Source organism: Microcaecilia unicolor, chromosome 5 (genome assembly GCF_901765095.1).
Source record: "Microcaecilia unicolor chromosome 5, aMicUni1.1, whole genome shotgun sequence".
In the NCBI taxonomy this organism is placed as follows: Eukaryota; Metazoa; Chordata; class Amphibia; order Gymnophiona; family Siphonopidae; genus Microcaecilia; species Microcaecilia unicolor.
The window spans coordinates 181,783,798-181,808,148 of record NC_044035.1 but is presented as its reverse complement, the minus strand read 5'-3'; the positions used below and the strand labels follow the sequence as shown (position 1 = coordinate 181,808,148).

The window sequence follows — 24,351 nt, the reverse complement described above, 5'->3', positions numbered from 1 at the left end:
AAGGGGAGCCAGGTACAAATCCCTCCTTAATTCCATTATGTTATTGTGAGTCCTCCAGGAAAAGATAAAAATCTACTGTACCTAAAGGTACACCACTACAATAACCATCACACTCGCAGGTGTGTTATATATTCAGGTACAGTAGGTATTTCTATTTTCCAGGAGGGCTCACATATTTTTACAGAAGTAAAAAAGTTAATGTGGGGCCCAGGCTTCACTCCCATTGTTCAAAGTTCACTGCACGGACCAATAGGCTACTCCTTACACTTGCTTGCTGCTCTGTTAGAAATAGACATAATACCTGAAGATGTCATAGCATCTGGTATCCACTGTCTCTTTCACTTCTTAGAAGGGTGAGAGGGGGTCTGTAATCACTGGAGATGAAGGAGGTGTCATGCCTTCATCCCTCCAGTGGTTAGCTGCTCAATCAGGGCACTTGTTTTGTACCTGGAAGTGATTGAATCAGTTCTAGATAAAAACACCCTTTTTTTGCCTTGGAAGTTCCTTCCTATTCAGTTATTGCTGAAAGATGGCCTAATTTTGGGCCTGCCCTAGTCCTGCCCAAAATATGCCTCTAACATGCCCCTTGCTATTTGCACGAGCTGCAGTAGAAAATGTCCAAATTCTGCCTTTTGAAAATAGAGATTAGGATATTTTCGGAAGATGGACAATATTTTTGGCAGATGGACATTTTTCTGGCCATTTTGAGACATCCATCTGCTTCGAAAATAAGCGCTACCATCTCCAACCTGTCTCCAATGTATGTAGGTCTATCTTGTGCATAGTCATTATGGATATTCCACCTCCAATATTGAATATAACTCCTTCATTTGTATCCAGGAGTAATTTGTATTGTCTTTGGCACCTATATATCCTAAAAAATCAGACTGAAGGACTTGATTGAGAACCACTGTATTAATGAAGCAGTTTTCAGCTAATTTTAAAATTATTATTAAGCAGCATGTGGTTGCAAAATAAGTACCACCTTTTAAATACTTTTAACCAATGGGATTACATGATTTTCATCCACATATGGATGCTTTGCACATTGATATCACAATGACAGTAGTGACCTATCATTTCCCTTTCTGTGTTTAGTGCAATCCCTTCAGGAGTGGGGGATTATTGAGAAATTCTACCCATTGCATGTGGAGGAAGAACTACATCTTCTTACACGGGCATGGTACTCACAGATTCACAGGATAGGCCAGCCTATTGGTGAGTAGTTTACTTTGAGGCCATCCATCTTGCTTTCTAATTGGTTGAGAAGTCCTGTCAGGTAACATTCAGATCGTTTGGGATAGAGGCCTGGATGATACACTAGCCAACCACCAATGTGAAGAGTTCATATTTCTATCAAACTAAAAATATAATCAAAATTGGCATTACCTGCAACCTATTTGAGAGTTTCATTATTTGGTGCTGAAAAAAATGAATGCGAAGTACGATTCCCATGCCAGACTTATGCCTGCTGAAACCTGGTGTAAAATCTGGTGCCCAAGTTAAGCATGCTGAGGCTGTATTCTGTAATTCCATGTGCAACTTTTTGGAATACTCCTGACACACCCATGACCACGCCTCCTTTTGAGTTATGCACTAATAGTTAGGCACCAAGCCTTATAGTGCACAGCCAGAGGCGCGAACAAATTTTAATGAATTCCAATTAACATCAATAATTGGTTGTTAGCACCCAGTTATTGATGTTAATTGGCTCATTACTCTATGCACGCATTGTGGGCACATGTACAAATTTGGGCGTGCAATTCTGGGGATCGCCATTTATGTGCATCCTGCCAGCACTTACAAACATAAACATACCCAGGAAAGTGCTAGTATTTTGTACATTTACACGTGCAAAGAGCACATAAATGCAGGCACGCAGTTATAGAGTTGCCCTATATGTATATGTGCATGTGTGTGTTGGTGGGGGATGTGCGAGAGAAGAGTGCACTGTTGCTGGTGCTATAGTTTCTGAGTGTGTGAGGAGAGCTTGTTCTGTCCTCCGACAGCCTTACATTATAGTGTGGCCCTAAAATGTGTTTAATGCTGTTACTGTTATTCTCACTTCTAAGGATTTTTACTGCTGCAGTCCTCACTGCAAAGATATGAGCAATGCATTGTGTGTAATGTAGTCTCACAATGCAGCCACACCTGCCTGTCTGTATAAGGACTGTACTCTGCTGCAAAGACATCTTCTCTTTCTCAACCAAGCTTGGCTCCTTTGTCTACCTGGTCATTCTTACTATCTCTATCCTGAGAGGTCAGCCAGGTATGACTTTTCCCTCCAATCGAGGGCTGCCCTCTGGGACCACCCCTGCTACCTGATGGCAGGCTCTGTCCCTACTGGTCCCTTTACCTCCTCCTCCCTGGGTCTGTGTGAGCCCCTTCTTGGCCTCTCTCTCTCCATGAGGCATTCTCCATCTTGCTTCAGACAGCACTTGTACTGCTAAAGCCAGGGCCAGAGCTAGGGTTTCCGGTGCCCTCCTGCAGCCTATTAGTTGGCGCCATGTTACAGCTCCAGTATACTCAAAATGGCACAAACCAAATTAGCATACAGACCAGGAATTAGGAGAACAGTCTTGCCAAACCTGAAACAATATGTTATCAAAATCTGAGAACCTAACAAACAGATCCCTATTCAGACACTTGGCCTTGCAGTCACACATGCAGAACAGAGATAGCCCCTCTTCAAATTCTTTAAAAATTAACCAGAAATCCTAAGAAGTTAGACTCTGCATGCAATACAATACCAATGCCCTCCATCCATCCATCCATATCCAGCAACTCTCCTCTCACCCCTGCCCTCTCCATCCATATCAAGCAATTCTCTTCTCTCCCCTGCCCTGCCCTCCATGTCCAGCGATTCTCCTTTGCCCCTATCATCCCCTCCCATCCATGTCCAGCGATTCTCCTCTGCCATCCCATCCCATCCATGTCCAGCGATTTCTTCTCTCTTCCCTGCCCTCCCCTCCCATCCATGTCCAGTGACTCGCTGCAGCCCCACTTGCTCGCCCTCTTCTCCCCCAACATCCCCCTTTTCATTCCTGCCACCCTGGGAGATTTAAATCTTTTATTTTACCTGGTCGCAGCGGCACTGACGGCAGTAAAAGCAGCAGGCTCATCTCTAGCCTTCCCTTCTCTCTGAGTGTCCCACCCTCGCGTAAAGAGGAAATTACGTCAGAAGAAGGCGGGACACTGAGAGGGAAGGGAAGGCTAGAGACGAGCCTGATGCTTTTACTGCCATCGGCGCCGCTGCAACTTCCAGTAAAATAAAAGATTTAAACCCTCCAGGGCGGCAGGAATGAAAGGAGGGCTGTCAGGGATCTGAGGGTGGGCAGGTGGGATCCAACAGTTGCCTGCAGGTGAGCCGCCCGGGAGGCGGTACGCATGGCTTGTGGCACCCTCCAGAGGTTGGCGCCCCCCTGCCATGCTTACCTCGCTTACCAGGTTCCACCAGCCCTGGCTAAAGCCCTGGTAATGAACTCATTTTTTACCTTGTTAATACTTTCTAATAAGGTATTGCATATTCCAGGCACCCAGCTCTGAACTTCCTGGCATCTGTTTAACTATTTTCTCACCTCTGCAATAAAGCTGCCTTTCTTCAGACTTCTATCTCCAACCACTGATACTGCTCTCAGAATTACGGAGTCTCTGTTGCTTTAGGGCAACATTTCTGAACATCTGACTGTGAGTAAACTATCTATATTTATTCAATAAAGTAAATCTCAGAAAAAAAAGAGGTTTCAGGTGTGTGCTGGTGTGCCAAGGTTATCCCCCAGGATATTAAGGCTGTACAGATATTAAGTCTTAAGAGGCCTGACAGAGCTCACTCTGTTGCTGCTGGTGCTGTACGTGGTGTGTGGTGGGAGAGTATGTGTGTGAAGGGGGGGTGGTCGCAGTGCTGCTGCCAATGCTGTACCTGTTTTAGGGTGGGGCAGTATTTGGAGTAATTTTGCACTGCTGATGCTTACATTATAGTTGCTCAGTGGTGGTGAGGTGTATGAGGGAATCCTGCACTGGTGCCGCTTCTGCTGCAGGTGTAACATGATAAGGCAATGTTTGGGGCGGGAGGTGGAACTTGCATTGTGCTGTACTTATTTGTAGGGGGAAAGGCCCAAGACCCTTGTTACAGGGCACACATTGGAAGGCCCTTTATTTCTCTTCTTTGCTGGCAGATGCAATCCGGGCTTACTTTGGGGACTCAGTGGCCCTCTACTTCAGTTTCCTTGGCTTCTTCACAATCTCCCTGGTTCCTATGGCCATCCTGGGTGCTGTTTACCACTGCCTATCCTTGTCTTTCCTGGACAAATACCTCCTGTTTGCTGTATTCAGCGTCCTCTGGTCCACCATGACCATGGAGTTCTGGAAGCGCCACTGTGCCACAAAGGCCTACGTATGGGGCACCCTCCACCTGAAGAGCCGCTTTGAAGCACCTCGAGCCCGCTACTGGGGTCCCTCAGCACTGAATCCCGTTACTGGAAGATGGGAACCATATTACCCTAGTTGGAAGCGCAAGCTGAGAATAATGCTGGTGTCCATCCCCACTGTCTTTGTGTTCCTGGGACTGGCTTTTGATGGAATGATCATGTACTTGTACTGGGAGCGCTGGGTCCAGGCCTCTTATCAGCAGAGCCGTGGCAGTGGTAGACTGGCTGCAGTGTGTTTGTATCTACCAAGCTGTATATACACTCTATACATTGAGCTTTTGAATGTTATCTACAAGCGAGCAGCCACCATCCTGACAGAGTGGGGTAAGTAGAATTAGATCTCATTAGCTGGGATAAAATGTGAATTTTCTTTATTTGTAGAGCAGGGGCTGCTTCACATAATCCTGCAAAACTCACGAAGTGTCATTAGAAAGCAGTGAAATTTGCTATTTTCTTAGAAGTATTGCTAAAAAAATGGACTAGTTTTGACATTGGCTTCTTGGAAAATCACCTGCATATAAAGTCTGTACCGGCCAATATTCAGCCCATAACAATCAGTGTTTTTTAAACATTGACCGCTGTGGGCAGAATTAGCCTCAGATATTCAATGCTGGGCAATGTCCGGGCACTGGAATTGAATATCTGGGACTAATTAAAGTTGTGCTGGTCACTGGATCTTATGCAGGTCCCAGCCAATATTCAGCCAGGACCCACATAAGAGATGCAAGTAGGTGCCCTCTGCCCCTTCGATTTCTCCCCTCCCATCCCCAAAGTGCAAAAGGGCTGATTGAGCCAACACCCAAACACTCTAAGCCCTATCCCCACCCCCACCCCCGGCCTACCTTATAGACGCTTGATAGTCTAGTGGGGTCCAAGGAGCGGGGCAATGCCCACTCACTCCTGCCTGTCACCCGCTGCCATAACAAAATGGCAGTCATTTTGTTACAGCAGCCATGACCGACAGGAGAAAGTGGGCATTGGTCCTGTCCTTTGGACCCCACTGGACAACCTGGCATCTACAAGATAGGCCTGAGGGGTAGGGTGGACACTAGGGGCTCAGTTGGCCCGTTTGGACTTTGAGGGATCAAAAGGGAATCGGGATCATGGAGGAGGGAGGGGAGCACCAGAAACACAGATGTGTTAAGCTGGAAGTTAATTGAGCATCAGTCAATATTTAGACTGGCACCCAGTTGGCTTTGCAACTAAAGTTAGGACAACCTATTTGCTGTCCTAATATTAGCACCTTACTTAACTGGTTAGTGATCAGAATATGGCTGCTAACCGATTAGGTCTCGGCTCTTCCCAGGCTCCGTCCAAGGTCTGCCCACAGACTGCTCCAGCACTGAATATCACCACTTAAAACAATCACAAGCAATTTAACCAGGCTGGAGCCTCTCCTTCTGGCTATTCCTCTCCCTATGCACCCAAGCATCTTTCTAGCTTTTGTCATTGTAATTTCTACCTGTTTGGCCACCTTAAGATCATCACATAGCACACCTGAGTCCCGCTCCTCTTTCATGCACAGAGGTTCTTCTCCCGTTATACTGTATGGCTCCCTCAGTTTTGCAGTCCAAATGCATGACTCTGCATTTTTTAGCATTAAATCTTAGCTAACAAATTCTAAACTGTTATTTAAATTTCACTCTGAGGATATGTGCATTACAAGTGATCTTTGGCCCATTCCTACTAGGAATGGTCCAGTGTAGAGGTTCTCTACCCAGTTCTTGGGACACACTCAGTAAGTCGGATTTTCAGGACATCCACAATGAATATTCATGAGATAAATTTGCATGCACTATGCAAATTTATCGTATGCATACTCATTGTAGATATCCTGAAACCCTGATTAGCTTGGTGTATCCCAGGGATTGAGTTGAGAATCCCAGCTATAAGTTGTAGCAGCAGTGATTCAGTGCTAAAAAATACAGGGTCATGGAAGTGACACAGTATAGGACAATGGTCTTCATTTAAGCTGGGACCGCTTTGGATTCTAATGAGCTGAAGGAAAGCCACGACACTGCTGACTAGTGTGTGTCAATGACATCCATCCTCACCAGCCCATCTTCAAAATTCTTTTTTTTTTTGGGGAGGGGGGGGGGGTGGTTATCCTCTAGGTTGTGAGCATTTCCAAATGCATTCTCTTTTCTTTACTGAGAAACACCTTGTCCTTCAAGCAAGCAACTCTTCCTCCATCCACTTTCCCCTTTCTGTCCTGAGCCTGGTAGAGAGGCAGGAAAAAAAAAAGAGTAAGACAATGGTGGCCACCCTGGAGGTCTCCAGGGCCACCATTGGCCCCCAGGCTTTTCCTTGCAGAACATTGGTATAGGGGCATGCAAGAAGAGTGGGATCTGACGGTGATCATGTTTGATGATTTAAGGTGGCCAAACAGGTAGAAAAGGTGATAGCAAAAGCCAGAAGGATGCTTGGGTGCATATGGAGAGGACTGACCAACAGAAAAAAAGGAGATGATAGTGTCTCTGCATGTGTCTCTGGTGCAACCCCATTTGTGTACAATTCTGAAGACTGCACCTTCTAAAAAATGTTATCAGGATGAAGTTGGTCCAGGGGGTGGCTATTAAAATAGTCAGTGGTCTTTGCAATAAAGCGTGTGATGACAGACTTAAAGATCTCAATATGTATACTTTGGAAGAAAGGTAGTAGAAGGGAGATATGATGGAGACATTTAAATACGTCTGTGGCATAATGCACAGGTAAGTCTCTTTCATTTGAAAGGAAGCTCTGGAACAAGGAGTCATACAATAAGGATGAAAGGGGATAGACTTAGGAGTAATCCATGGGAAGATGTTTTCCACAGAAATGGTGGTGGATGCATGGAATGGCCACCCAGTGAAGGTGATTGAGATGGTATCTGAATTAAAGGAGAAGAAGACTTAGGGCAAGCACAGAGGATCTTTGAAGGAGAGGGAGGTATTGTAAAGTTCAGAAGCTGAACTTGGATGGGCAGACTGGATAGGCCATATTACCTTTATCTGCCATCATTTTCCATGATGGCAGATGAAGATCATATGAATATAGATAGAATATCTATAGAATATTGTTATTCCTGTATATCCCTGTATAATTTCTCATTCTTCGTAGCAAGCATCCTCTTTTCTCATAGGCCCAGTATAAATATACAGTCCACTTTTCTCTGATTTTATTCATTTTCTCTCCCCCCCCCCCCCCCCCCCCCACTTTCCTCATCCAGATCCTTACCCTCCCAATCCCCGCTCTGTGTGCTGCCACAGGTGTCAGTGCGCATTCAGTATCACCTGATACAGGAGAAAGCAATGCTGATATGATGCTCCTCGGGTCCTCAGGCATTATTACTTCCATAAAATAGAATAAAAGTGGGAGAGCGACCAAGGATACCAAAACCTGAGAAGATGTATAATAGTAGAAATGTTTATTGAAGTATAAAGACTCGACACAACGTTGTGTTTCGGCCTTTAGGCCTGCATCAGGAGTCTAAAATAAAATTTAATACACAGATAATAAAAAAGCATGATAAAAATACAAATAAGTTACTTACATACATTTATAGTATATAAAAATGGAATATATAGATCTGTTTAAGAAGGTTTTTTGAATAAATAAGGTCAGTGTTATCATATTTACACCTTTGTCTGCCTCATCTATAAACATACCATTAAGTTTGCCATTTATCGTCCTCTTTTACCAAAATTCGCAGTTATATTATTTATTTATATATTTTTAAATTTTTTTTTTTTTTTATATGGTTCTTTTTGTATTAGATAAACATTATTCTTTTATCTAAAAGACTACTTTTAAATGTATCTTTGAATGTAATTGTTTTTATTTTTATTAAAATACCAAAATTTATTTATTTATTGCATTTGTATCCCACATTTTCCCACCTCTTTGCAGGCTCAATGTGGCTTACAATACATCATGAATAGTGGAAATATAAAAGAAAATAGACATTTAGTATTGCAAAAATATCTTGGGTGACATGATAATGATAAAGCATGATAGTAATATAACAAGCAAAAATCGTTAGGCAGTACTGGATATATGTGTAGGAGTTCACATTTGTTGATCTTTGTAGTATGCCTTGTCAAAGAGATGGGTCTTCAGTAGTTTGTGGAAGTTAGTTAGTTCAAAGATCATTTTTAAGTTGCGCGGCAGCACATTCCAGAATTGTGTGCTCAAGTAGGAAAAAGTTGATGCATGCGTTAATTTGTATTTTAGACCTTTGCAGTTGGGGAAGTGAAGATTAAGGAATGTGCGGGATGTTTTTTTAGCGTTCCTGGGTGGTAGGTCTGTCAGGTCTGACATGTAGGCTGGGGCATCTCCATGAATGATTTTGTGAACTAGAGTACATACTTTGAACGTGATGCGTTCTTTGAATGGGAGCCAGTGTAGTTTTTCTTGTAGGGGTTTAGCACTTTCATATTTTGTTTTACTGAATATGAGTCTAGCTGCAGTGTTCTGGGCAGTCTGAAGTTTCTTGATTATTTGCTCTTTGCAGCCAGCATAGAGTGTGTTGCAATAGTCTAGATGGCTGAGTACCATTGATTGTACCAGGTTGTGGAAGACGGTCCTTGGGAAGAAATGTCATTCTCTTTTTAATTTCCACATTGAGTGGACCATCTTCTTGGCTGTGTTTTTCACGTGATTCTCAAGTGTTAGGTGACGATCAATGGTAACTCCAAGAATTTTTAGGGTGTCCGAAATTGGAAGATTCAGTTTTGGTGTGTTGATGGTGGTGAATTTATTTGTATTATGTTGAGAGGTGAGTATTAGGCATTGGGTTTTTTCTGCATTGAGTTTCAGCTGAAATGCATCCGCCCATGAATGCATGATATGTAGGCTCTGGTTGATATCATTGGAAATTTCCTTTAAATCATGTTTAAATGGGATGTAGATCGTTACGTCGTCTGCGTGTATGTATGAGTTGAGATTTTGGTTTGATAGTAGTTTGGCCAAGGGTATCATCATTAAGTTGAATAAGGTCGGTGAGAGGGGGGATCCCTGTGGAACTCCACAATCAGGTATCCATGTGGCTGATGTAGTCGAATTATATGTCACTTGGTATGATCGTGTGGTTAGGAACCCTTTGAACCAATTGAGAACGTTGCCTCCAATTCCAAAGTACTCTAGGATATGTAATAGTATTCCATGATCAACCATGTCGAAGGTGCTGGACATGTCAAATTGTAGTAGTAGTACATTCTTGCCAGTTGCAATCAATTGTTTGAATTTAGTCATGAGAGTGACTAATACTGTTTCAGTACTGTGGTTAGACCGGAATCCTGACTGGGAGTCGTGTAGTATTGAGAATTTGTTTAAGTAGTTTGTGACTTGTTTGGTCACCATTCCTTCCGTTAATTTTGTTATTAAGGGAATGGATGCTACTGGTCTGTAGTTGGTTAGTTCACTCGCACTTTTCTTTGCGTCTTTGGGTATGGGGGTGAGTAGAATATTCCCTTTCTCCTTCGGGAAGAGTCAATTTTGTAACATATAGTTCAAATGGTTCGTTAGGTCTGTTATAAATTGTTGAGGGGCAGATGTCATAAGGTTGTTTGGGCATATGTCTAATTTGCAATGAGATTTGGCGAATCTTTTGAGCGTGTGGGAGATGAGATCCTCCGATAGTATCTCGAAGTTGGTCCAGGTTCTGTCTGCTGGGTATACACCAGGGTCTGGATCTAGACAGTCAAGGAGATTGGTGTAGTCAATAGTGCTGACAGGTATTTTAATTCGCAGTTTTATTATTTTCTCATTGAAGTAATTTGCGAGATTGTCTGCACCTGGTGTATCTTTACTGTTGGTTGTGACTGGTGTAGTATCTAGTAGTTGATTCACGAGTTGGAAGAGTTTATGTGTATCCTTGTAGTTTGGTCCAATTTTAGTTTTGTAGTATAAACTTTTAGTTTGTCTTATAGTATATTTATATTTTCTTTGAAGTTGTTTCCAGGCATTAAGTGTGGGTTCGTCTTTCTTTTTATTCCATGCCTGTTCTAACCTTCTAACTTGTGTTTTAAGTTTTTTCAGCTCTTCATTGAACCATTCTTTCTGTGTGAGGTTGTGGTTTGGGTTGGTGCAATATTATCTAATATGGATCTGCATCTGTCGTCCCATTCTAGGAGGAATTGGATTGTATCTGTTTTTATTGTCCATTCGTTGTGGTAGATCTGTTGCCAGAATATTACAGGGTCTATTTTTCCTCTCATGGTATAGGTTTTTCGTTCTTGTTTATTCGGTGAGTCTTTCGTTCGCCATTGGAGAGAGATGTTTGCTTTATAGTGGTCGGTCCACGGTGCGGGTGTCCATTTTGTGTCTGTTAGTATAAGGTTTGAGTTGGGATCAAACTTGTGTGTGACAATGTCTAGTGTGTGTCCTTTGATGTGAGTTGGCTGTGTGTTTGTCTTGTGAAGATCCCATAGTTGTAGGAACTCTTCGCATTCTTGGGTGCTTATTGAGTAGAGATCTTCAAGGTGCAGGTTAATATCTTCTATTATGATAAGATTTAAGGTAGAGACACAAGTATTCGAGATAAAATCCATAAAGTATGTTTGGGAGTCTTGCCAGTTGTCCTGCGGTCTGTAGAGCAGGATTGCGTTAAGGTGTTCCTGCAAGTTAGGGTGATTAATTCTTACCAAGGCGATTTCAAGTTGTGGTAGAATGGATTTGGCTGTGGTTGTGATGGTGAACTCGGATTTGTATATTATGGCTATTCCTCCTCCTCTTTTTCCGTTTCTTGTCCAGTGGGTAATTTTGTATCCTGGTGGACATAGATCTAAGATTATGGGGTCTTTAAGGTCGTGAATCCAGGTTTCAGTGATGAATAGAAGGTCAAGATTGTCTGTTATAATCTCTGTTTTGTTTACTACTGATCTGGTGTTTGCGTATCCCATTTGGATTGGTCAGTAAGGTTCAGTTTGGGACATGGTTGTGTTAATTTTTATTATTTGCCTGTTTTCTTGTTATCTGGTTCTGTTGTGTCCTTTCTTTGCTATGTTCTTAATATCTTCTTCAATATGGTTTTAAAAGTATGTGATATCATTTTAATATATAGGAGGAATATACATTGTTTATGTTTTTTTACGCATTCACTTTCTGATATCTATTTATTATTTTATGTATATGTGTTTAAATTTATTTTAAGTAAAGTATAGGTATATTTCAAAAATTTTCAAATTTTTGCATATCTATATATTCCATTTTTATATACTATAAATGTAGAATTGTTTTATTTTACTAAATTTAAGATTAAATTTTATATGTATGTAAGTAATTTATTTGTATTTTTATCATGCTTTTTTATTATCTGTGTATTCAATTTTATTTTAGACTCCTGATGCAGGCCTAAAGGCCGAAACACAACGTTGTGTCGAGTCTTTATACTTCAATAAACATTTCTACTATTATACATCTTCTCAGGCTTTGGTATCCTTGGTCACTCTCCAACTTTTATTCCATTTTGTTGTTTTCCGTGGGGTGTTTTGAGTTCTCCGTCTTCTGGAGGATTCTTTTCCTATTATTACTTCCATGCCTTTTCCCCTTATTTTTCTGCAGAAAATCACCGAGCGGAATCGACTTTCCAAAACCAGTTAACTGTTAAAGTGCTGGTGGTGAGTAAAAAGAGTTTGTGATCTGCACCCACATGTAAAGTTATAATGGGATACAACCCTTGTATAAGTCTCTGGTGAGGCTTCATTTAGAGTACTGTGTGCAGTTCTGGAGACCGCACCTACAGAAAGATATAAACAGGATGGCATTCGTCTAGAAAGCAGCTACGAAATTGGTAAGCGGTCTTGGTCATAAAACATACAGGGACAGGCTTAAAAACCTCAACATGTATGGAAGAGAGGCGGGAGAGAGGGGATATGATAGAGACATTTAAATACCTCAGTGGCATTAATGTACAGGAGATGAGCCTTTTTCAAATGAAGGAAACCTCTGGAATGAGGGGGCATACAATGAAATGAAGAGGAAATATGTTAGGAGGAATCTAAGAAAATACTCTTTCACAGAAAGGGTGGTGGATGCATAGCATGGCCTCCCATTGGAGGTCGTGGAGATGAGAACTGTGCCAGAATTTAAGAAAGCATGGGATAGGCATGTGGGATCCCTTAGGAAAAGGAAGAGTTGATGGTTACTGAGGATGGGCAGACTAGATGAGCCATTTGGCCCTTATCTGCCATCATGTTTCTTTCTAAGGACTGAGGTCAATTAGCAGCACTGTGAAAGGGGTTTGGAACAGAAATGGCTCAAGATACTGCAGGTAAACACTGAGGCTCATTGGCAGAACTGTGAGGGAATGCACAGGAGGGCAAAAGAAATTGGGTCTGAATGCAAAAAAGAACAAACCCTCCTCATTTGTGCTGTTCTGTACACGGAAAGTAATGTCTGCCTCTCCTACTGTTGCAGGAGAGAAAGTAATAGAAAACTGAGCTCCTCTGTACTGGTTGGTGTTGGAGTCCTGCTATTAGATCTACTGCTAGACTTTTCTGAATCACATTCCCCCAATATTCAAAGCTATTTAACCATCCAGACATGGCTGCTGATCAGTTAAATAGCATATCAGCGCCTAACCACTAATATTCAGCAGCAGATAATCGATTATCTCCACTAAATATTGCGCTTGACTTATCCGGTTAGGCACTGATATTTAGCAGTCAAATTGGACCACTTAAATAGCTGTCCTGTCTTTGACCGCTAAAAGGTTAGCCTGTTAGTGCTGAATATTGGTATAGCGAGATAACTTTTTAGCAGTTTAAAAAGCCCGGATATTCAATGCCGGTTGCCAGAAACAGCCTGGTGTTGAATATCCGAGTTTAGCCGCCGGCTGAAAGTCGGGCCCATTGAGCCCAAAGACACTATCACATGACCTTCTAAAGTCTTGCTGGGTAAAGGCCTTGTGAGTCCCTGCAGCTGGAACAGATGGTGTACCAGTGCTGGTTGTGACACAGGAGTGCCTGTAGACCTCATGGTGACACTGGGGAAAGAAAAAGGCTGTGGCAAAATCTAGCACAAAAGGCACTCAAAGATGCCAAGTTACCCAGTTCCAGGCTGGTGATTTGGGGACAGTCCTGGATTTCTGACAATCATGCATTATGGGACCTGCAGCACTGATTTCAATGGGCAGGATCAGGCACTTCAAATCCCACACTGATTTGAGATGTAAGTTCAAAACCAGAACTGGCCAAAAAGTCTCCAGTCTGGAGCTGGGTAACTTGGCGTCTCTGGGCACTGTGAACCTATGAGGGAATTATGAGAAACAGGATATGAGGAGAACGAGTCACAGTGTCTGCAGGAAAGCTGAATCTGATGCCTTTCTCTCTTTCCTCACAGTTTCGGTTCATTAACTGCTTTTCTGGGCTGTTCTACATCACGTTCTACATGCAGGACCTGCAGCTCCTCCAAAAGGTATGTCACTTTCCTATGTATCTGTGCCTTCCTATTAGAATATGACAAAACTGTGAGGTAGTTTAGTTTTCAATTTTGCCTTTATTTTTTTGCCCCTTCTTCTCTTCTCCCTCTCCTCCCACAATAATTCATCTCCCCACACACACACACACATTCACACATATCCATGTCCTCTACACAGAAAACTAATCCTCTTTGAGCAGGGACTGTCTTTTCATGTATGGTGTACAGCACTGCGTATGCCTTGTAGCGCTATAGAAGTGATAAGTAGTAGTAGTAGTAGTAGGTCTCATTTGCCGTGGAAGGGGTGAAATGAGTGTCTCTGTCCGAACACCAGCAGACGTCGTGCTTCCTCCTTCTGTGGTCTGTAGGTTGTCCTGATGCTGCTGTGGAATTAGGTTGCTGCCTCCCTGAATATACTGCCCACTGAGCCCATACCACTTCTGGTCAGTCAGTGCCACTGTGTTGTACTGGAATGTGAAACGAGCAGGCATGTTTCCTAATGGTTTCTCGCAGCTCCCATGCTAGTGGGAGACATTGGCTTGCATCCAAAGCTTGTTTTACAGCTGGTTCAAATGTAGTTGTGCAGACAGAGAGGGGCATAATCGAACGGGGGTGCCCATCTCTAAGGACGACCCCATAAAGCGGTGTCCCCGATCATATCATCGAAACAAGATGGGCGGCCATCTTTCTTTTCGATAATACGGTCGGGGACGGCCAAATCTCAACCTTTGGGTCGACCTTCGACTAAGGGCGGCCATCTCAAAACCAGCCAAATCCAAGCCATTTGGTCATGCGAGGAGCCAGCATTTGTAGTGCATTGGCCCCCCCTCACATGCCAGGACACCAACCGGGCATCCTAGGGGGCACTGAAGTGGACTTCACAAATTGCTCCCAGGTGCATAGCTCCCTTACCTTGGGTGCTGAGCTCCCCAAAACCCACTCCCCACAACTGTACAATGCTACCATAGCCCTTAAAGGGTAACAGGGGGCACCTAGATGTGGGAACAGTGGGTTCTGGGTGGGTTTTGGAGGGCTCCCATTTACCACCACAAGTGTAACAGGTGAGGGGGGGATGGGCCTGGGTCTGCCTGCCTGAAGTGCACTGCAGTACCCACTAAAAACTGCTCCAGGGACCTGCATAGTACTGTGATGGAGCTGGGTCTGGCATAGAGGCTGGCAAAAAAAATGTTTTATCATTTTTTTTTTGGGTGGGAGGGGGTTGGTGACCACTGGGAGAGTAAGGGGAGGTGATCCCCGATTCCCTTCAGTGGTCATCTGGTCAGTTCGGGCACCTTTTCGAGGCTTGGTCGTCAACAAAAAGGGACCAAGTAAAGTTGGCCAAATGCTTGTCAGGGCTGCCCTTCTTTTTTCCATTATCGGCCGAGGACAGCCATCTGTTAACCACGCCCCCATCCCGCCTTCGCTACACCTCCGACACGCCCCCTTGAACTTTCGTCATCCCTGCGACAGAAAGCAGTTGATGCCGGCCAAAATCTGCTTTCGATTATACCGATTTGGCCGGCCTTGCGAGAAGGGTGCCCATCTCCCGATTTCTGTCGGAAGATGGCCGCCCTTCTCCTTCGAAAATAAGCAGGAGTGTGACATTTTCAAAAGTGTACAGCGCAGAATTTTGAATATATGATCCTTTTTTTTTGTACTGGGGTTGGGTATTCCTTATATAAATTGTGGTTACTCTATTTGCGCTTTGGAATTGTGTTGATTTTCAGTTTATTGTTGGTGGTGTTTTCTGCACTTTGTACATTATGCACCGTTGTTTGATTACTGAGTCACTCTGATTCTGAAGTATCTAATAAGCTTTTGTTCAAAAACTCAACGTTCTGAATCTAATGTACAGCACATTTACAGCCAGCTCTGGGGACTGGGCAATGAAATGTGCTATCCTCCAGCAAATCAGTTTGCTTCCACTATTTCCAGATAGGAGGTAACTCTATAACTGGACGTCAATAGGAGCCTATTCTGTAAAGGAGCATAAGAGCCTACTTTCTATTATAGAATATTAGCTTAAACATGAAAATAAGTGCCTGTAAGTTAGGCACGAGCACTTATACCAGTCACAGAACTGATATAAGTGTGTCTAAGAGAGGTGTGTAAATTCTTATATTCTGTAAGTTAAGGGGTCAATATTCAAAGCGATTTATTTTTATCTATATATATAAAACTCACCCTCAACGTTCTGAAGACAGTGACGTCAGTGAAGCCAAGCCCTGACTTCCTTCAAAAAGGTTCAAAGGTTCATGGTGGTGAAGCCACCAAAATCACTCCGGGCCCCGCCCTCGAGGGCGGAGCAATGGCAGAACAATGAAGGGGTTGGCAGGGAGGGAGGCAGGGAGGCGGGGGTGGGTAGGAAATCGCTCTGGGCCCCGCCCTTGCGTCAAATGTCATGACGTTGAGGGTGGAGCAATGCCAGAACAACGAAGGGGTTGGCAGGGAGGGAGGCAGGGAGGTGGGGGTGGGTGGGAAATCGCTCCGGGCCCCGCCCTTGCATCAAATGTCATGACGTTGAGGGCGGAGCAATGCCAGAACAACGAAGGGGTTGGCAGGCAGTGAGGGAGGGAGGCAGGGAGGGGGGGTGTTGCCGACGAAAACCTTGATGACAGAACAACAAAGGGGTTCACAGGGAGGGAGGCGGGGGGGTTGCAACATCGCTCCAGGCCCCGCCCTCGTGTCAAACGTCATGACATTGAGGGCGGGGCAATGGCAGAACAACGAAGGGGTTGGGCAGGGAAGGGGGGTGTTGGTGACGAAAACCTTGCTAGCGCCCATTTCATTTGCTCAGAAACGGGTCTCTTTTACTAGTTTTATATAAAAATTTCTATTCCGCCTACAACTAAATGGATTACCCATAACACACACAATAAAATATAACAAATACAATCTGTATTTTCCCACCACATCCATCACAGTGGCAAAACTCTCAACAAAACGCTTGAACAAAGAAGTGAGTTTTCAAGCTTTTCCTGAACTTTCTCACCTCATGACACAAACACAAGATTCCTGGCAAGTTATTCCATAACATTGACCCTGCAATGGAAAGTGCTGTTGCACGTGTTTCTGCTTACTTTGTCAATGGGCTAAAGAGGCTCCTGCCTGGTTAAATCGCCTGTGTGGGGCTATTTGGGGATATTCAAAGTAGTAAATTTAAAACAAATTGGAGAAAATATTTTTTCAATCAACTTGTAATTGAATTCTGGAATTCGTTACCAAAGAATGTGGTAAAGCAGGGTTTAAAAAAGGTTTGGATAGCTTCCTAAAAGAGAAGTCCATAAGCCATTAATAAGATGGGGGAAATGCACTGCTTATTTCTAGGATAAGTATCATAAAATGTATTGAACCTTTTTGGGATCTTGCCAGGTAATTGTGACCTGGATTGGCCACTGTTGGAAACAGGATGCTGGGCTTGATGGACCTTCAGTCTGTCCCGGTATGGCAACGCTAATGTTCTTATGTTCTAATGGCACTTCAGTTAAGTGCTGCTGAATATACCCTCTAACAACCTAAGCCAAAACCGGCTATGTTGAGGGCAGTCCAGGGGCAGAGTCAGCTCTTAACCAGATAAAACACAATCCTATCCTTGTCTGGCTTCACTTATTTGGTTAAGAGTTGACCCTTTAACCAGATAAGTGCTGGCTGGCTGTTTATACTCAGATGTTCAATGCCAGTTCCCTGACATGGCCCACCATTGAATATCCAGGCATAAAGCTGGCACCAGTGAAAATTGTTGACCGCCATCAGCTGAATATGTAACCCCAAAGCAGGGGCGTAGCCAGACAACAGATTTTGGGTGGGCCTAGGCAAGAAGTGGGTGGGCACCAAATGTTCTCCCCCTACCACCACTAAAAGATATCTCAGCTGGCAGGAAAATGCTTCTTTCCACCTTGGCAGTCTGCAGCAGGCATGAGCTGAAAACTGAACATGCACAGGTGCCGGTATCGTGGAGAGTAGCGTTTTTGTTACTATCAGGGGGAAGTCTTCAGCTGGTAGAGCTTGGGATCTCCACCAGCTACCGCTAAACATGTGCTACTGTTAGGTGGGCCTGAGCCCCAAGTGGATGGGCCCTGGCCCACCCAGGCCCACCTGTGGCTACGCCACTGCCCCAAAGGCATAAGTGAGAGTCCCACCCGATCGCCACCTAGGTGTACATCTAAATGTAAAATATACACTATCAGGCACTTAGCCTCCCAAAGTTCCATAGAAACCTATGGAACTTAGCCTCCCAAAGTGCTTTGAAAATATGCCTCTATGTAAGATATCTGCAAATTTACAGAATGGTGCTTAGGCAGAATTTCAGAATATGCGTGTGTATTTGAACACACATGTGCATATCTGCCATAATGAAGTATACATGTAATTGGTGAGAAACTGTTAGGACATATGTCCTTCATAGTGCTTTTTATCCCAGGCTTTCATTTCTTGCAAATTCTGGAAAGAAATGTGTTCTGCAAAAGAACTGTGCAGTCAAAGTTGTGCAAAAAGCACCGTGGAACATTTGAACATATGCAAAGGGTATGGAATTAGACAGACTCCAGCACTTCAAATTCTCCACCCCTCCTTTTCACAGTCTCCGGCTAAATTCTGTCCAGGCAAACCACTGCCTGCCCCAAATTTACCTAGACAAAAAGAGGTGTGCCTGGGGAGTTCCCAAGATATGGTTAAACTTTATTTATTTACCAACTGAGTTACCGGACATTGGTTGAGAAATCTAGTATTAACGGTTGACATATTAGAAAATGTTCAGAGTCAAATAAACTTTGTAAAACATACATTAGATCAGATTTTTCTTGCAGAGCATCAGGATACACAATAATTTCTGTGTTACAGTTGAGGCAATCTAATTCCAACTCTTCAGCACTTTACATAAAGCTAGTTATGAGGAAAACAAGCAGTGTCTAGGTAGATACCTGCTACCCATATGTTTTATTGATGGAGGGTTAAAGAGACTGTGTGAGTGCTTCTCAGAGAGATTATTTGTGTTTCTCTGTCAGAGAAGTGTGTGCCTGAGTGTTTCTGAGCAGGGGCATAGACAGACACACAATTTTGGGTGAGCCTGAGCCCAAAGTAGGTAAGCACAAAAACTCTGCCCCTCCCCCGCCTGGCATCTCTGCTTCCATTCCCTGCCCCCAGGCAACCAATCATCTCTCAATACTAGAACCCTCCCACCCCCCCCCCCCCTACCTGCTGCTCCATACCTTTTCAACCCTTCAGTGCTTCACTGGCAGCAAGTAGCTAGCAGCTCATACCCACTGCTTGCACAGGGTCCATCCAGAGCCTTTCCTCTAAAGTGATTCTGCCTATGTGGAAACAGGAAATGGCGTCAGAAGGAAGGATCTGGGCAGTGGTATCTCTAGACAGAATATTTGGGGTGGCACCAGAAGGGCATGCTAGGTATAGGGAGGTCAAGTCAAATTGGCATTTTTGTAAACTTATGTTAATCCTATTATTAGGTTTTAGTTTGCTGTTTATTTATTTATTTTATTTATTATGACATTTCTACCCCACATTTTCCCAAGAAGGTTCAGGTTCAATGCAGTTTACATAACAAATTATGTCACTCTCCTTTTTCCATGCATATCCCCCTGTCTCACCCATCCACCTCCATCCCCACCCTGGTAGATTGTCACTGAAATGCTTTGATGTCTCACTTATATATACTGTCATCTACCAAGATTTGCTTATTTCCAATCTGACGAAGAAGGGCAACCTTCGAAAGCTAATCAAGAAATGTACTAAGTTATGTCCAATAAAAAAGGTATCATCTTATTTTCTTTTTCATGTTTTATTTTGTTTTATTTCTATTGATTACCCATAACAAATTAAGAAGAAGCATTACAAGACAATATTAATACAAGAATACAACTATTTAAAAAATTCTTTTCATATTAGCTGAACACAGATCTAAAGAAGTGGGCTTTAAGTAAACTTCTAAATGACATATAATCAACTGAGTGTCTGATACACTCGGGTAATGAGTTCTAGAGTTTGGTACTTTGGTAAGAAAAATTAGCATTATGGATAGTTTTGTAAGTTAAGTTTTTTTTACAACTTGGGAAATGAATATGAGATATTCTCTAGATGATGAGGTTGCATTTCGTGGTGATAACTTAATGAGATCTATCATATAAGATGGTAAGATACCACAAAGAATATGATGAACAAGAACATAGAACTTAAATGGAATTCTTTCATTGATAGGTAACCAATGTAGATCCTTAAGAAGAGGAGATGCTTTAACATAATGTGGCAATCTATATATGAGGCAGGCAGCCGTGTTTTATGTAGTTTGAGGTTTTCTTAGGAGACCGCTTAATACCTGCATAAATTGAATTGCAATAATCAAATTAGTTCCATGTTTTCTTCACTTATTGTATTTGTTTATACTTGGTATTTTACTATTAACATAGTAACATAGTAAATGACGGCAGATAAAGACCTGTACGGTCCATCCAGTCTGCCCAACAAGATAAACTCATTTTACATGGTATGTGTATGTATACCAGAGTTTGATTTGTCCTTGCCTTTCTCGGGATACAGACCATAGAAGTCTGTCCAGTACTGTTCTTGTACTAAGTTCTGAAGCTAACATCGAAGCCCCTTAAAATTTACACTTCAGCCCATCCCTATCTATTCAGTCATGATCAGAGCGTAGACCATTTAAGTCTGCCCAGCTCCCGTTTTGTTTCCAATTATCGGCATCGCCACCCAATTTCCGCTAAGATTCCACAGAACCATTCCTTCTAAACAGGATTCCTTTGTGTTTATCCCACACATGTTTGAATTCCATTACCGTTTTCATCTCCACCACCTCCCGCGGGAGGGCATTCCACATATCTACCACCCTCTCCATGAAAAAATACTTCCTGACATTAGTCCTGAGTCTGCCCCCCTTCAACCTCAATTCATGTCCTCTAGTTCTACTCCCTTCCCGTCTCTGGAACAGGTTCATTTGCAGATTAATACCTTTCAAATATTTGAATGTCTATATCATTTCACCCCTGTTTCTCCTTTCCTCCAAGGTATACATGTTCAGGTCAGCAAGTCTGTCCTCTAATGGTTTGCAATACAAATCCCATACCATTTTCTTAGCTTTTCTTTGCACTGCTTCCAGTCTTTTTACATCTTTAGCAAGATACGGCTTCCAAAACTGAACACAATACTCCAAGTGGGGCCTCACCAATGACTTGTAGAGGGGCATCAACACCTCCTTTCTTCTGCTGGTTATGCCCCTCTCTACGCAGCCTAGCATCCTTCTGGCCACAGCCGTCGCCTTGTCGTATTGTTTCTTCACCTTCAGATCCTCCGACACCAACACCCCAAGGTCTGTCTTCTGAGTCGAGCTTACTAATCTTTCCCCTCCTATCCAGTATCTGTCTTTTGGGTTTCCGCACCACTCTACACTTCTTGGCACTTCTTGGAACTGAGAACTTTGGACTTTGATTTTCGTTTGATGGCTGAATTCACAAATTTCGCATTGAAAAAGTATAGCAGTGACCAGGGTATCGCATTTATTTGTCAAAGCACGCCAAGCTGATGAATGATTCTCCACACCGCTTAAGCTAAGTAGCGGGCATTTTTTCTATAACTTTTAAAAGAAGAAAAAAAATCTTGGAAGTAGTGTCATCATAGGTGGAGGCAGGACGTGCAATGATGTCAATAAGGTGTGAATTTACATTTTGATTCCTTGAGTCATTGTATATACACCCAAAAAACTGAGCTCTCATTTAAATATTATTTTATATCTTGTTTTGTTGGTTTTGGTTTTACTAGCATAGGTAAAAAGTACTCTGGTTTCTGATATTTTGCTTATTGTTCAGTAAAGGAAACCGTTTGTGTGAAATACCCAGTTTATCAATTAGTATATTAAATTTTAACTGCCAGACCCTCGACCATTCTTCTAACATTCAGAGATCCCTTCTCATCGTTTCTACTCCCTCCAGGGTATCCACTCTATTGGCTATTTTCGTGTCATCCGCAAAAAGGCACACCTTTCCTTCCAACACTTCAGCAATATCTCCCACAAATATATTAAACAGAATAGGCCCCAGCATTGACCCCTGAGGAACTCCACTGCTCACCTTCCTTTCCTCCGAGCGGATTCCATTTACCACCACCCTCTGCCACCTGTTGGTCAACCAGTTGCTTATCCAGTTCACCACTTTCGGTCCTAAGTTCAACCCATTCAGCTTATTCATGAGTCTTCTGTGGGGGACCATATCAAAGGCTTTGCTGAAGTCCAAGTAGATTACATCTAGCGCATGTCCCTCATCCAGTTCTTTGGTCACCCAGTCAAAAAATTCAATAAGATTCGTTTGGCAGGATTTTCCTTTGGTAAAGCCATGTTGCCTCGGGTCCTGTATCCCGTCGGTTTCTAGAAAGTTAACTATCCTTTCTTTCAGCAGTGACTCCATTATTTTTCCTACCATCGATGTGAGACTTACCGATCTGTAGTTTCCCACTTCTTCCCTGTCTCCACTTTTGTAAAGCGAGACAACATCCGCTCGTCTCCAATCTCGCGGAACCTCTCCCATCTCTAAAGATCTATTAAATAAATTTTTAAGAGGTCCTGCCAGGACCTCTCTGAGCTCCTTCTGTATCCTGGGATGTATCCCATCCGGCCCCATAGCTTTGTTCACCTTCAGATTCTCCAGCTGTTTATTTATTTATTATTCAGATTTTGCTCACACCTTTTTCAGTAGTAGCTCAAGGTGAGTTACATTCAGGTACACTGGATATTTCTCTATCCTGGGAAGGCTCACAATCTAAGTTTGTACCTGAGGCAATAGAGGGTTAAGTGACTTGCACAAGATCACAAGGAGCCGCAGTGGGGTTTGAACTGGGCACCTCTGGTTACTTCCTGTTTCCGGGGCAGAGGGAGCATGGAAACCAACGACGCTGACCGGCGCGCGGCACCCCCCGCAGCAGCGTGCACCCGGGGGAGGTTCTTTCGCCGGGGTGGGGGGGTGTCGCGCTGCACCCGGGGGGGGCAGGGTGCATCGGCAATCCGCCCCGGGTTTCAGCGCCCCTCGGAACGCCACTGTCCTTGTCTAACTTCTCCTCTTGCGCAGGAGGTCTGTAGATAACTCCCGTGTGGATACAGGTTCCATCTTCTCTTTCCAGGACGATCCATAAAGCTTCTTCTTTTCCCCAGGTTCCCCGCATTTCAGCCGCTCTGATATTCTCTCTCACAAATTCTCTCTCACATACCGAGCCACTCCTCCACCTCTTCGGCCCTCTCTATCCTTCCTAAAAAGATTGTAGCCTGGTACAGTCACATCCCATTCATGAGAATCGTTGAACCACATCTCCGTAATAGCAACAATATCCAAGCTTTCTTCAAACATCAGGGCTTGCAAGTCTTGAACCTTTTTACTTAGACTACGAGCATTTGTGCACATAGCTTTTCATGTACTTAGTGAGTTAGGGTGTTTTTTTATATTTACATGACCTTTCCCTCTGCCATCATGTTTATTCTGGGGGTGACTTTCCGAAATCCCCTGTTTCCTTTTGTCACCCCCACCCTCTAGTTTAAATGTCTAGAAACATACTGTCTGAATTTCTCCCCAAGGATCCTTTTTCCCATCACATACCCTTCTCTCTCCCCACTCCCCCAAACACTTAAATTAGCATGATAATTCATAAAATCATTCAACAAATCTTTCTGTATGGGAATGTTCTATATTCTGTATAGGCAATGGTGTAGCAGGGGGGGCTGCCACCTGGGGTGGGGCGGTTCGCCGTTGCACCCCCCCCCCCCGGGTGCAGCACGATGACACCCCCCTCCCCCCCGACCAGCTCCCGCACCCTACCTTTAAAAAGAATATCAGGAGGTGAGGCGCAGCGCCTCGCGCCTGCCCTGCACGTAAAAGAAATGTGGACCGTCGGGTCTTCTCTCGCTCTGTCTGTCCCGCCCTTGTGGAAATAGGAAGTTGCGTCAGTGGAGGGCGGGACAGATAGAGCGATGGAAGACTCGATGGTCCACATTTCTTTTACGTGCAAGGCAGGCGCGAGGCGATGCGCCTCGCCTCCCGATATTCTTTTTAAAGGTAGGGTGTGGGAGCTGGTCGGGGGGGGTGTCGATTTGCTGAGGTGGGGAGCTGGCAGGGAGCACCCCCCCCTGAGCTGACACCCGGGGCGGACCGCCCTTCCCGCCCCCTTGCTACGCCACTGTGTATAGGATTGGTCAGAATCTTTATATAAACCCTGAAGGTCTAGTTCTATAATCACAAACTTCATATTTCCCAACAATGGAGTTATCCTTCTTAGAAGATGCCATACAAAAAATATTCACCCAGCTTAGCAGTAGGCAGCGTGAGGGAATCGCTGCCACTGCCAGGGATCTGTTCAAGCAAGAATGATGCTTAAGGGAGGGAGATGCAGGACCGCAAGAGCCCAGTCTGCTCCCCTTACTGCTGCTGGGGGCCTGTACATGCACGAAGGAGAGTTGTGAGGTGGGGTAGGGAAGCAGAGATGCTGCAGCCTACATAGGGGGGGGGTATAGAGGTAGAATTGT

The 24,351-nt window shown here is 43.8% G+C and overlaps 1 protein-coding gene across 3 annotated transcripts in view; it reads left to right on the top strand.

The window, feature by feature from the left end:
- Positions 1-24,351, top strand: part of LOC115470450 (anoctamin-10-like) — a 93,138-nt gene that overhangs the window by 47,213 nt on the left and 21,574 nt on the right. For all 3 annotated transcript variants that reach the window (XM_030203641.1, XM_030203639.1, XM_030203640.1), the window contains exons 5-8: positions 1,099-1,218; positions 4,176-4,751; positions 11,970-12,025; positions 13,749-13,823. In XM_030203641.1, the coding sequence (XP_030059501.1) occupies positions 1,099-1,218; positions 4,176-4,751; positions 11,970-12,025; positions 13,749-13,823 (827 nt within the window). The remainder of the gene's footprint in view (positions 1-1,098; positions 1,219-4,175; positions 4,752-11,969; positions 12,026-13,748; positions 13,824-24,351) is intronic.